Source organism: Mustelus asterias, chromosome 11 (genome assembly GCF_964213995.1).
Source record: "Mustelus asterias chromosome 11, sMusAst1.hap1.1, whole genome shotgun sequence".
NCBI classification, from domain to species: domain Eukaryota; kingdom Metazoa; phylum Chordata; class Chondrichthyes; order Carcharhiniformes; family Triakidae; genus Mustelus; species Mustelus asterias.
In genome coordinates, this window is record NC_135811.1 from 100,430,755 (window position 1) to 100,445,112 (window position 14,358).

At 49.1% G+C, this 14,358-nt stretch overlaps 1 protein-coding gene across 4 annotated transcripts in view; it reads left to right on the forward strand.

Moving 5' to 3' along the window:
- Positions 1 to 14,358, forward strand: part of LOC144500736 (gasdermin-A-like) — a 56,677-nt gene that overhangs the window by 11,991 nt on the left and 30,328 nt on the right. For 2 of the 4 annotated variants that reach the window (XM_078224126.1, XM_078224129.1), the window contains exon 1: positions 7,243 to 7,517. In XM_078224126.1, coding sequence (XP_078080252.1) covers positions 7,256 to 7,517 — 262 coding nt within the window. In that variant the 5' untranslated portion in view covers positions 7,243 to 7,255. Of the gene's footprint in view, positions 1 to 4,297; positions 4,429 to 7,242; positions 7,518 to 14,358 lie in introns of those variants that run through there. The other 2 variants (XM_078224128.1, XM_078224127.1) reach the window with 2 other exon arrangements.

Consider the following 14,358-nt stretch of genomic DNA (forward strand, 5'->3'; position numbering starts at 1 on the left):
GCAAGCAATGATTTGATGATAGAAGCAATGATTCTCTGCTACTTCCATATGCTGGGGGAAGCTTAGAATGGTTATATCTGGTTTTACTATCCATTTGATGAGCTAATACACTAAGGGATATCATATTGCAAAGGCCAGTGGCTGGCTGGGAGAGTGGGAAACTTTCAAACATAAAAAAAGGGATACTAGAAAAGTGACTGAGTAAATTTAGGGAGGAGTTAGGCAGATTTTTAATTCATCATGGATGAAAGGTTGTGGGGAGAAGGCAGGAAAATGGGGATGAGAAGCATATCAGCCGAGAGGCGGAGCAGGCTCAATGGGCTGAATGGCCTAATTCTGCTCCTATATCTTATGAACTTGGGATGCGGAGGGGTAAAATGAGGATCCCTCAGCAAAGGATCCGTTACAATCTCATTGGGGACCAGTAACCTTGGGGGGGGATTTCTCCCGTCCCGCTCGCCACGGGAGTTGTAGCGGGATGGGGAGGGGGGGGGGGGCGCGGAAACACATGAAAAGTTCCATTGACCACAGGCGGGATTCTCCGGTTTTGAGACGAGAGCGGCCGGAGAATCCCGCCCCTTTTGCTTGAAATAGACTAATTTGAAATCCTGGTTACCCAGTAAGTTAATAAAACCATAAGATTCCATGGCTGTTCACGCCGGTGGCATTGTCCCATCCCGCTCAGTTGGCTGGTTAATGATGCAGAGCATGAGTTCAATTCCCATCCTGTCCCGTCTCCAAGAAGACCCCGCCCCTCTCACTCTAGCCTGTCGCCTGAGGTGTGGTAGCCCTCAGGTTAAAATCACCAGCAATCAGCCCATGATCCTCTGGCAGAGCACAGATGATTCCAAAGCTAAAGGAGAAAATGCTGGAAAATCTCAGCAGGTCTGGCAGCATCTGTAAGGAGAGAAAAGAGCTGACGTTTCGATTCCAAATGACCCAAGGGTTCCAAGGGTCATCTGGACTCGAAACGTCAGCTCTGTTTTTTCTCCTTACAGACGCTGCCAGACCTGCTGAGAGTTTCCAGCATTTTTTCTTTTGGCTTCAGATTCCAGCATCCGCAGTAATTTGCTTTAATTCCAAAGCTATGCCAACAAGTACAATGCACCATGACTGAGGGGTATTTTTTTGTTATATCCAATCAAATCCAATTCAAGGTCTCAACCAGTGAGACATTACAGATCCAAACTGGTAAGACAGACAAGCCTCTTCCTGTCTTGGGCTTGATCTACGTGATCCAAGCTGATCAGAGCAGACATTGCACCCGTCCAGTGCTTGATCTCACTTGCATCTTAGCCAAGAGACCTAGGTGACATTTTTTAAAAATCGCTTCAAATGAAGCCTCAGTGTAACCTCATTGACTCATATCAAGTGCAGGTCTGCCAAACTACACTTGATCTTAGCCAAAGGGCTGAGAGTTAACAGAAAGTAAGGCTACTAGGCAGGAAGTGGAACTGCAGTGTGTTAACCAGCTCATCCCATGTCTGGCTGGCACTTTTCCCATCTCATGATTAATGTTGCTGCCTTGTTTTTAAGCTTATCTTTATTGTCCACTCCGTTCTACTGACAAATGCTTCTGATTGGCACATCACTAAAACAATTATGCAAAAGAGCCCTCGATCCAGCAGTAAAGGATTGCTGGAATCTCTCCAAGTTTTAAAAATACCGTATGACTTGAATTAAGAGGCTGTGCATTGACTAGTATGGTCTTGCAGAAAGGCACACCCTGTCTATCTGTCTCCCAGGAACAGAATAAACACACTTGTAATGATGCACTTGCAGAGACTTTATTAGTGGACAATAAAGAATTTATTTACAAAGATCTACAAGAGCAGTGACATGTCTGCAGCTGCTTCTGGAACGCCCCTGCCTAAGGGGAACTCTTCCCACCCGGGGTGATTCCTACTCTCAGTCCTGACTGGTCACTGGGCGGCACGGTGGTTAGCACTGCTGCCTCACAGCACCACAGTCCGAAAGACGTGCTGGTTAAGTGCATTGGCCGTGCTAAATTCTCCCTCAGTGTACCCGAACAGGCGCTGGAGTGTGGCAACTCGGGGATTTTCACAGTAACTTCATTGCAGTGTTAAGGTAAGCCTACTTGTGACTAATAAATAAAAACTTCAGGGACCTGGGTTTGATTCCCGGCTTGGGTCACTGTCTGTGTGGAATTTACACATTCTCCCCGTGTCTGCATGGGTTTCCTCTGGGTGCTCCGGTTTCCTCCCACAGTCCAAAGATGCGCGGGTTAGGTTGATTGGCCGTGCTAAATTGCCCCTCAGTGTCAGGGGATTAGCGAGGGTAAATACTTGAGGGTTATAGGGATAAGCCCTGGATGGGATTGTTGTCCGTGCAGGCTCGATGGGCCGAATAGCCTCTTTCTGCACAGTAGGGATTCTATGATTCTATGATCCCAAGATGTTCCACAGGCGTGTTATTGTCATGACCTCAATGAGGCCCATGAGGTTGGCCTCTTGGAGTATGAGCTCCCTCATTGATGTAATGATTGCTTGCCCAGTCAGGGAGTCTCACTGGTATATATATTGAGGAGTGTCAGGGCTACTGACTGTGTGCCTGAAGCACTCTTTGGAGTGGAATTGAGTTTGTAAATAAAAGGAATCTGGTGAAGAGACACAGGCCTCTGAGGTGTTATTTCAGTTATAAAGCAAAATATGACACCAAGCTGAGTAAGGAGACAGTTAGTTAAACGCCCAAAAGACTGGTCAAACAGGTAGATTTTAAGAAGTGTGTGAAAGGAAGACAGTGAGGTAGAGAAGTGGTGTAGCTAGAATATTCCAGAACTTGGAGCATAAGCGAGTGAACCACCAATGGTGGAGCAATTATAATTGATCTCATCCTGTTATGCAGAGGGAAGAGTTTCAAGTCAAAGGGGGCTTTGAATAAAGTTGCATTGTTGAGTGTTCAAGAGAGAAATCTAGAGGGCGATTCTCCCATTGTGACCCGCAAATTTTCTGGCTGGTCCGGTCGGGGGAATCGCGTGCCGGCCATTTTTGCAGGGTTCGCGTCTCCCAGAGTCGGAGAACAGTCGCAGTCGGGACCGCACTGGAAACCGACGGGGAGAAAGGTAAATCCTTTTTTCATGTACTTTAAATATATTTTGCCTGTGATTATCGGGCCCGGCCCGATAGCATCTCCCACCCCGCCAGGAGTGCTTCACTCCGGTGGGGTTCAAAGTAGCTCCCCACATTCGGGGAACTAGCGGGAGACCCCGTCGGAGTGAAGGGGAGTCAATCGGGGCCCCCCAGTGGGTCGGGCAGTGGGGGAGTGGTGCTCCCTGGGCATGGGTACCTTGGCAGTGCCAGCCTATGCCCCCTGGCACTGCCCAAGGGGCAAAATGGCAATGCCCAGGGGGCACCTTGGCACTGCCCACCAGGCATCGGGCAGTGCCCAGAGGGGTGGGGCCTATTGTGGGCGGGGTCTAGGGGCGATTGGAGGGGGTGGGGAGGGTCCCACTGCCACTCTGCATGGGGATTGGTTTGGGCTGGAGGGAGGCCAGCGATCGGGGTGGGCTAGGGCGGTGGATGCTCTGCTGGGGGGGGGGGGGGGGGGGGGGGTGGTCTGTCTCCCGGGGGGGGGGTCTGACCCCGGGGGTTCAGCAGGGGGAGGTTTGCCAGGGTGAGGGGGATGGGAGATCGCCACTGCTGCGGGGGTGGGCTGGACATCAGGGCACTCCAGGATAGAGGGAGGGGGGGGGGGGAGGGCCTGGCCCGGGAATTGTTGTGGGGGCTGCGATCGGGCTGTGGGGGGGAGCTGGAGGGGCAGCACTGTGGGGGTCCCGGGCTGGCCAGCGATCGAGCTGGCCAGCAAACGGGGAGCCTGACAGATCGGGACCACTGCGCATGCGCAGGGTTCCAAAACTGTCAAACTCCGGCGCGAATAGGCCCCGCCCTCCTGGGTTTTTAATGAGATTCACGATTGTGACGTCTGCAGTGCACAGAGTGCGGAGATTCAGGAGTGAAGCTGAACTGGAAAAACAGTTGCGACCTAGACCAGTTTTCTCGCCAATTCAGCACTTTTGGGCGAATCAGCTCCCAAGTCAGAGATAAAAATAATTGAACCAGCTCCTTCTGTTTGGGAAGTTATTCTTTTTCTCTTTTAAGATGATGTGGTTTACGAAAAAAACCTTATTGGAAAACGTGTTAAATGCTTTCTTCATGCACAATGGTTTGCATATTGCGTTTGTCTTTAGAAAATCATCGTATTGGAAATTTCACAATTACTTTCTTCCTCTACTTGCCCCCTCCACCCTGCAAAGCAAGATTGTGAAATAATTTTCACAAAGGGCGTGCCCTATGATATAACTGGAATTTTCTCAGCTTCTGTGAGGAGAGATTTAAAAGTCTGAGATCAATCAGCCAAACGTTAACGCAACCCTGGACTGAAGACCTAGAGGAGAAGGACAGAAACCAAGTAAGGAGTATGAGTCTGTTGGATAGCGTTCCGGGAGTACCAATGGCGTACTGGGGTGACTGTGACCACTTTCTGGAAAACTCTGCTTGCTTTGACCCTTCGAGTGCGCGCGATTCTGTAGCGCGCTTGTGTGTGAGAGAGTGGAAAGATTGGGGGAGAGAGGGGGAAGAAAGTGGAGAGTGGGAAAGGGGAGAGGAGAGCGAAGGGGAAGAGAATGGGAAAGAGTGGGGAAAAGGTGAGAGAGAGAGAGAAAAGGAATAGAGGGGAGGAAGGAAGGATGGGGGAGAGTAAGGGAGAGCCAGGGAAGGTGGGTGAGTGAGGGGGAGGTAAAAAGGGGGGAGAGAGGGCAGGATGGGGCTGGGGATGGGGGGAGAGAGGGCAGGATGGGGCTGGGGGAGAGAGAGGGAGGAAATGGCAAAGGGAGGGGGAATGTGGGAAAACAAGGGGAGAGAGGGACGAGCAGGAAGGGAGAAGAGCTGGGTAGAGAGGGTAGGGTAGTGGGAGAGAGGTGGGTAGAGAGGGTAGGGTAGGGAGAAGAGCTGGGTAGAGAGGGTAGGGTAGTGGGAGAGAGCTGGGTAGAGAGGGTAGGGTAGGGAGAAGAGCTGGGTAGAGAGGGTAGGGTAGTGGGAGAGAGCTGGGCAGAGAGGGTAGGGTAGTGGGAGAGAGCTGGGCAGAGAGGGTAGGGTAGTGGGAGAAGAGCTGGGTAGAGAGGGTAGGGTAGGGAGAGAGGTGGGTAGAGAGGGTAGGGTAGTGGGAGAGAGGTGGAAATTAAGGAGGGAGAGAGAGGAAGAGAGAAAGTGGTGAGGGGGAGAGGTGTTCCTTATTTATTTATGGGATGTGGGCATCACCAGCCAGGCCAGTATTTCCTATCCATTCCTAATTATTCTTGCAAAGGTAGTAGTAAACGGCATCCTGAATTACTGCAGTCGGTGGGCTGTACATACACCCACAGTGCTGCTCGGGAGTTCCAGGATTTTGACTTGGTGACAATATATTTCAAAGTCAGAACGATGTGTGACTTGGAGAGAAGCTTGCAGGTGGTTGTGCTCCCACACGCCTGCATCCTTGTTCTTCTGGATGGTAGAGGTTGTGAGATTGGAAGGTGATGTCAAAGGAGCCTTGGTTTGTTGCTGCAGTCAGTGTGCACTATTGGTGGAGGGTGTGAATGTTTAAGGTGGTGGGTGGAGCGCCAATTAAGCAGATTGACTTGTCTTGGATGATGTTGAGAATCCTGAGTGTTGTTGGAGCTGCACTCACCCAGGCAGGCAGAGAATATTCCTGACTTCGGCTTTTTAGATGGGGAGAAAGGCTCTGGGCAGTCAGGAGGTGCCACAAAGGTCTCAGTCTCTACCTGCTCTTGTAACCATAGGGCTGGTTCCCTTCAGTGGTCAATGGTAAGGACCAGAATTTTGAGGATGGGATTCAATGCTGTTGAATATCAAGGGGAGATAGTTAGATTCTCTCTTGTTAGAGATGGTCATTGTCTGGCCTGGATGTTATTTGCCACTCATCCAAGCTTGAATGGTGTCCAGGTCTTGCTGCATTTGGACACAGACTGCTTCAGTATCTGAGGAGTTGCGAATGGTGCTGAACATTGTGCAGTCATCAGCGAACATCCCCACTCTGACCTTATGATGGAAGGAAGGTCACTGATGAAGCAGCTCGAAATGATTGAACCTCAGGTGCTACACTGAGGACCTCCCGCAGTGAGGTCTTGGGCTGAGATGATTGGCCTCCAATAACCACAGGCATCTTCCTTTGTGCTGGGTATGATTTCAATCAATAGTGTCAGGGGGAATTAGCAGGGTAAATACATGGGGTTAAGGGGATAGTGCCTGGGTGAGTGATGCGCTATCAATTAGGCAAAAGACTACTTGTGTGCCAATACAACTGTAGGCTTTTATTCATTACAGAACCAGGAGCACGTCCCAACAGATAACCGACCCGAACTGAACAAGGGGGAGGGAACAGCCACCTTTATACTAGGTGACAAGGGGAGGAGCCGGCAGGGGATGTGTCCAGGCATGACAAACACACAACGGTGGTCCAGGCAGGACAAAGGCACAACTGAAGTCCACCACAATGAGATTGTGGTCAGCGCAGGCTTGATGGGCTGAATGGCCTCCTTCTGCACTGTAGGGATTCTATGATTCTCTGTCCCTCACATTTTGGCTGTTCTCTCCTGTTTTTAGTCCCAGTGCTCGGTGCAATGGAGAATGTACTCGCTGGCTTCTGTCAGCAATCAGTTCACAAATGTCTCGGTTTTAAAATTTTCACCCTCGTGTTCAAATCCATCCATGGTCTCATCCCTCCCTGTCTCTGTAAGCTCCTCCAGCCTACAACCCCCTGAGAACCCAGTGCCCCTCGAAACTGGGCCAATTGCCCAATTCCTACTTTGTGGATCTTGAAGCATGGGACAAGCTTTGAAATTTCCTCTTTAAAAATCTTCATACCTCCATCTCTCTCCTCCATTGAGAACCAGCCACAATCAACATGAATGGCGGAGCAGGCTCGAAGGGCCGAATGGCCTGCTTCTGCTTCTAGTTTCCATGTTTCTAAAGCTGCTGCTTGGTTATCTGTTCTATATGTCAGCCGATGGCTTGGTGTCAATTGCTCTCTGATTTTGCTCCTGTGAAAAGCCTACATTAAAGACGTTATATGGTTGCAAGTTGTTGAATGGACTTGCTCTTGCTTCACTCATTTTCCATTTAATTCCCCTTCTCCATTCCGCTGATTTGGGAACATGCCAAGCACGGTCAATATGGAGAGAGAAGCCATGCCAAGCCAATCACTGGTTCAGAGGTTCTGCCACATGATTGGGGTCAGGATGCATTGTCTGATGGTACCTAATTGGACACATATCTTGCCTCACTTTAGGATGTTTAAGAAAGCTGCACACCACCTTGTGGAACAAATCGATTCTGGAGGTGAACTGATCCCAGCCACCAGTGCTTACGACGCGGAGAAATTCAAGCCTCTACACCTGGTCTACAGGAGAACAAATGGCCCCTTCTGGAGAAAACCAACGTACCATCCCACTGAATTTGAACTAAAGCACGTGCTGGTTGACAAAGACACCTTGGTGCCAGGTGAGTTACCCGGCCCTGGAGCATGGCGGCTCCTTGCGAGCTGTGCCCAGCATACCCTCTAATTCTATGCTTTACTCTCGTTCTATGCTAATCTGTGGAATTCGTTATCCCAAAGTGCGGTGGATGCTGGGACAGAGTAAATTTAAGGAGGAGTTAGACAGATTTTTAATTGGTAATGGGTTGAAGGGTTATGGGGAGAAGGCAGGAAAATGGGGATGAGGAGCATATCAGCCAGGATTGAATGGCGGAGCAGACTCGATGGGCCGAATGGCCTAATTCTGTGTTAGAATGTAACCGGTGACAACTTTGATTGGATGTAATGTGACCAGTGGGAACAAGATATAAGGCTCAGCTGACCCAGTAAAACATGGAACCAATCACAGAGTGATGTAATAGTCAGCTGATTCACTATAAATAAGGAACTATGTAGAATTGTGGAGAGCTTGGAGTGGCCCAGGGCGAGGCCCCAAGTTTGGAGTAATGATGTTTCTTTATTAAACCCTTTCTTTGATTTATAAGTTGGAGTAAGTTTTGTTGTATTTCCATTAGCTGCATTTTGAAGAGTTCCTTCTGAAGAAACATTCTGCTCCTATATCTTATGAACTTATGAACTAAAACTGTACTCTAACTCTTTTAAACTCTCTAACACTGCACCTAGCTATGACTGTAACACTACTTTCTGCACCCTCTCCTTTCCTTCTCTATGAACGGTATGCTTTGTCTGTATAGCGTGCAAGAAACAATACTTTTCACTGTATACCAATACATGTGACAATAATAAATCAAATTAAAATCCCGTCGACACGAGAGTCCATTGTGCAATGTTCTGAGTGTCTGCAACATTACAGGAGGTAGAAGGTTGAATGGACTTTGTCTATTCTCCTGAGTCCTTCACCTCCTCTGAACACGGTGGCACAGTGGTTAGCTCTGCTGCTGCACAGCAAGAAGTTTAACAGCACCAGGTTAAAGTCCAACAGGTTTATTTCACAGCGCCAGGGACCCAGGTTTGATTCCCAGCTTGGGTCACTGTTTGTGCGGAGTCTGCACGTTCTCCCCATGTCCACGTGGGTTTCCTCCAGGTGCTCCGGTTTCCTCCCACTCTCCAAAAGATGTGCTAGTTAGGTGCATTGACCATGCTAAATACTCCCTCAGTGTACCCGAACAGGTGCCGGAGTGTGGCGACTAGGGGATTTTCATAGTAACTTCATTGCACTGTTAATGTAAGCCTACTTGTGACTAATAAATAAACTTTAAAAACATTGTTATCTCTTTTCCTGGACATGCTGACCTTTGTTGCTTTACTCTTTGACCAGCAGCCTCTGGTAGTGCCCTCAGATGAGGCCAGATAGTGAGTCAGACATTTGTGGATTCAGGTCCCCACTCCAGCACTCAATTCATGTTGACACTTTATTTGATTTGATTTATTATTGTCACATGTATTAGTATACACTGAAAAGTACTGTTCCTTGTGCGATATACAGACAAAGCATACCATTCATAGAGTACATGGGGAGAAGGAAAGGAGAGGGTGCAGAATGTAGTGTTATAGTCATAGCTAGGGTGTAGAGAAAGATCCCGTTAATGCGAGGTAGGTCCATTCAAAAGTCTGATGACAGCAGGGAAGAAGCTGTTCTTGAGTCGCTTGGTACGTGACCGCATCTTTTTCCCGATGGAAGAAGGTGGAAGAGAGAATGTCCAGGGTGTGTGGAGTCCTTGATTATGCTGGCTGCTTTGCCGAGGTAGCGGGAAGTGTAGACAAAGTGAATGGATGGGAGGCTGGTTTGCGTGATGTATTGGGCTACATTCATGACTTTAATGCAGCACTGAGGGAGTGCTGTAGAGTAGGAGCTGCCCACATGGTAAAATTAAGCCCCATCTGCTCTCTCAAATTCCTGTGGTACTATTTTGGAAGAAAGACAGGGGAGATTTCCCAAGTATGATGGCTAATATTTACCCCTTAACCAACATCAGTGAGAAACAGATGATCTGGTCATTATCGCGTTACTGTTGGTGAGAGTTTAGAACAATGACATGTCATAAGTACTTCATTGTATGTAGAACGCTATGGCACTTTCTGACGTTGTGGAATGTGCTGCATAAGTGCCCATTTTTTAATATTAAACATTACAGTTGCGCCTGATCTTCCCATATCTGACATCCATATCTGTGTCATTGGATAATATAAAGGGTTAACTCTAACAACAACAAGCTAATGACCTTGTGCTTAAGGCACTATATCAAAATGATGGCCAGAATTCTCCGGCCGTTCACGCCGCACGATCCTCCGGTCCCGCCGGCAGCGCACCCCCGCCCGTGGGTTCCCCGCCGGTTTGGAGGTGACGTCAATGGGAATTCCCATTGACAGCGGCGGAACTGGAGAATCCCGCCTCTAACAAATAACACGCCATCTCCCGCCGGCAGGAAACACACGGCTGGGAGGCTGGAGAATTCCAGCCGATCTCACTCACAGAGAGATGAGTAGAGCTTAAGAGAGGAGCAGGACAGTTTTGGTTTGAGAATGTACTGGCATTGGAGGGGATGTAGAAGCGATTCACCAGGTTGATTCCGGAGTTGAGAGGGTTGGGTTATGAGGAGAGACTGAGTAGACTGGGGCTATATTCATTGGAATTCAGAAGAATGAGGGGAGATCTTATAGAAACATATAAGATTATGAAGGGAATAGATAAGATAGAAGCAGGGGGGTTGTTTTCACTGGCAGGTGAAACTCGAACTAGGGGGCATAGCCTCAAAATAGGGGGGAGCAGATTTAGGACTGAGCTGAGGAGGAACTTCTTCACACAAAGGGTTGTGAATCTGTGGAATTCCCTGCCCAGTGAAGCAGTTGAGGCTACCTCATTGAATGTTTTTAAGGCAAGGATAGATAAATTTTTGAACAGTAAAGGAATTAAGGGTTATGGTGAGCGGGCGGGTAAGTGGAGCTGAGTTCATGAAAAGATCAGCCATAGAAACATAGAAGCATAGAAAAACTACAGCACAATACAGGCCCTTCAGCCCACAAAGTTGTGTCGAACATGTCCCTACCTTAGCGATTACTAGGCTTACCTCTAACCCTCTATCTTACTAAGTTCCATGTACTTACCTAAAAGTCTCTTAAAAGACCCTATCGAATCCGCCTCCACCACCGTTGCTGGCAGCCCATTCCATGCAGCCACCACCCTCTGAGTGAAAAACTTACCCCTGACATCACCGACGTGGAGTAATGCGTCCTGCATATAATATGGGATTTAGGGTGATTTTGACATTCCAGCTAATCCTTACAGATCCATCCTTCATGACGGCTGGTATTATTGGTGTGGCCTACTCACTAAAGCCGACAGGTTCAACACTCCCTTCTTCACAAGTCGTTCCAAGACAGCCTCCACTTTCTGTCAGGTAGCATAGGGTGCCGACCTTGCCTTCAAGCCTTTTGCTTGGCTTCCTTCTTTCATCTTTAATTGAACTGTGATGTCTTTCGTACTCCCCAGTTCTCCATCAAACACAACTGTGTGTTTCTTTCGAATTCCTGTGAGGCCTGACTCACCATTAGTCTTCAGGTTGACTTTGGCCCAGTTCAGTTGAATCTTCTCTAACCATGTTTGACACAGCAATGCTGGAAAGCTCCCCTTTATTACACGTCGAGACAAATCTGCGGTTTGACATGTTAAGTTGCACAGTTTCTTCAATGCGGCCCTTCAGCGAATCCTCTTCACCTGCATACGTCTGCTACACTATTCTTCAAGTTTTCAAAGGAATATATCTGAGTTTTGCCTTCTGTACGAGAAAAATGACAGAGTTGTTTCCGGCGTGAAAGCCAGCGCGTTTCTCTCCAGATCTTATGACACTCTGTCACGCCATCATACAGGGAATGGGGTCTAATCATGCCGGCAAAACCCGGCTACACGGAGATTAGGGTGTCATCTTTAAAAGCCACCCTGATCATAACCTGAGTAAACCTCCCCCCGGCCCGCCACAGAGGTCTTGGGGGTCCCCTCCCCACCCCGATCGGAGTCAGCCCCTTCTACCGCCGATCATTGGCCGCTTCTCCCGCCCGTCCACTCATCGGCTCCATTCCCCCCACCCACCACCCCAACAGATCATCACCCCCCTGCCCCATCTGAGCCGGCACCTACACCCTCACAGCAGCTATCATCAGCATCCCCAGCTCCACCGGTCACTCCTGGCCGCACCACCATGGCTAAATGAATCCCCACTGGGGGCCCGCCCCTTGGCACAGGTTGGCGCTGACATGGGCATGTCCCTCTTCCCCGGGGGCTATGCTTACATTTGCACCCCCGGGGAGACCCCCACAACAGGTTCATGTCTGTGTGAACATGTTGTAAACGGCGCCGATGTGATGACACATCGGCGTGATGTCAATATCTGACGGGGGGTTAATAATATTTAAATGCATCCAGATCAACAATGGCCGTGAACATGTTGATGTTGCCAGTGAGGGGCAGCGAAGATCCAAAATTGCGTTCTCGCCAGCGAGAACTGTAAATTCTGGATCTTGAATCCCTGCTGATATTCACATGGATGGCAAATGCAGGCCCAAGACTGCCCCCAAAATCTCTGGCACCAGCGAGACTGCTGCCTCAGTGCCAACTTTCATCCTTGCTGGCTGCCCATCCAGCAGCAGAGTGACCCAACGTCTATTCAGAGCACCAACAATGGCCAGCACATTCATAGGATCATAGAATCGCTACGTCATGGAGAACGCTTTCACGTCACCTTCACGGCGGCCTTCACGACACACGACAGCGCTGAGTCGCTGAGCAGGGACTGATAGCCAGGTTCCGCACACATGAGGACGGCCTCAACCGGGATATTGGGTTCATGTCACACTATCTGTAACCCCCACGACTTGCCTGGGCTTGCAAAATCTCACTGGCTGTCCTGTCTGGAGACAATACACATCTCTTTAACCTGTGCTTAATGCTCTCTCCACTCACATTGTCTGTACCTTTAAGACTTGATTAGATGTATAGACTCGCATTCCAATCATTATTCATTATTTTGTAAATTGAGTTTGTGTCTTTATATGCCCTGTTTGTGAACAGAACTCCCACTCACCTGACGAAGGGGCAGCGCTCCGAAAGCTAGTGGCGTTTGCTACCAAATAAACCTGTTGGACTTTAACCTGGTGTTGTTAGATTCCTTACTGTGTTTACCCCAGTCCAACGCCGGCATCTCCACATCATGACTACGGAGGAAACCTACGCAGACACGGGGAGAATGTGCAAACTCCACACAGACAGTGACCCGAGCCGGGAATCGAACCCGGGTCCCTGGCGCCGTGAGGCAGCAGTGCTAACCACTGTGCCACCATGCCACCCCTATTCAGTGACAATCCGTCCTCAGACTGAGAGTTGTTCTGTTTCTCTCGACCATTTCGCGCAGCATGAACACTTTGGGCAGAATTCTCAGGCTGCGCTGGTCTAAAAGCCGGAAATTCACGCCCGGCTGTCCATGGTGTTTCACATTCTCTGCAACCCGTCCGCTAAAATTCCAGTGGCGAGCGTGATGAGAGAATTCCAGCCGCCTTCTTTTATTCTGTTAACATGGTATTTTGGTTTGTTCTCCTTTTTTATCATTTTCACTCGGAGCTTGCTTTTCTTCCATCAGGCACGCTCTGTGTCATTTTCTTCCACAGCCTCTTCATGTCCTTACACCAGCTTTCCACAGATGAATGCCCTGGTTTCTCACATTGGTGACATGTATGAGTGTCAAAACTTTCAGATCTCGATTCAGCTGACGTCTTGTGTAATGGAGTACAGACTGAGTTCCTTTGCAGCCAGCTCCATCGAAACAGCAAGGATGATTAGAATTGCCGGAGAGAATTTTTAAAAGTCTGTCTAAAGTGCATTTGTGCTATAAATCATCCACCCCATTGAGCAATGAGGGTGGCACGGTGGCACAGTGGTTAGCACTGCTGTCTCACAGCCCCAAGGACCCCGGTTCAGTTCCGGCCGCGGGTCACTGTCTGTGCAGAGTTTGCACATTCCCTCCGTGGGTTTCCTCCGGGTGCTCCGGTTTCCTCCCACAGTCCAAAGATGTGCGGGTTCGGTTGATTGGCCATGCTGAATTGCTGCTGAGTGTCAAGGGGACTAGCTAGGATAAATACATGGGATTATGGGGATAGGGCCTGGGTGAGATTGTGGTCGGTGCAGACTCAATGGGCTGAATGGCCTCTTTCTGCACTGTAGGATTGTATGAATTTCTCAGAGCTGGAGGTGCCACTCCAGGTAGTAACTGAACAGAACCATAGAGAGGGAAGAAACTATGGAGTGGAGAAGTGGATAAAGGGAAGGATGTGATGGAAAGAGATTCAAATCAAAAGGAGACCCAGGCCAGGCCTCTCCCACTTACTCGGGATTAAGCTAGGACCAACAATAGCTTCTTTACTCAGGGGGGCAAAGTATATACAACAGCATCAATTGCAGAAAATCTGGGCCTGTTATAATATCCATGGGGGAAAAATACTGCTGGAGTTCAAATAATTGGCGCTTGCTCTGCACTATCCTGAGGCCGATGCTAAAATAGGCACCAGGCCTCATCTCAATGTAAGTGACAGGTGGTGGGGAACCAAACTGGCCACTAGGAGGCACTGACACCAGCTCTGCTTAGATTAGGCAGCCTCTTCTTTGTGAGCTATTTGGCCAATCATAAAAGATGAATCTTATACCACCTGTTGGAGGGGTGGGGGGTGCAGGGGGGTGATGGGGGTGGGGGAGTGGCGATGGTGGCAGGTTTTAACTCTGTGCAAAGGTGAACGAGCTTTGATCTGAGTTAAAGTCAGGCCAATGTCACAAGTCCACCTACTCAAGTTGGACAGTAACTA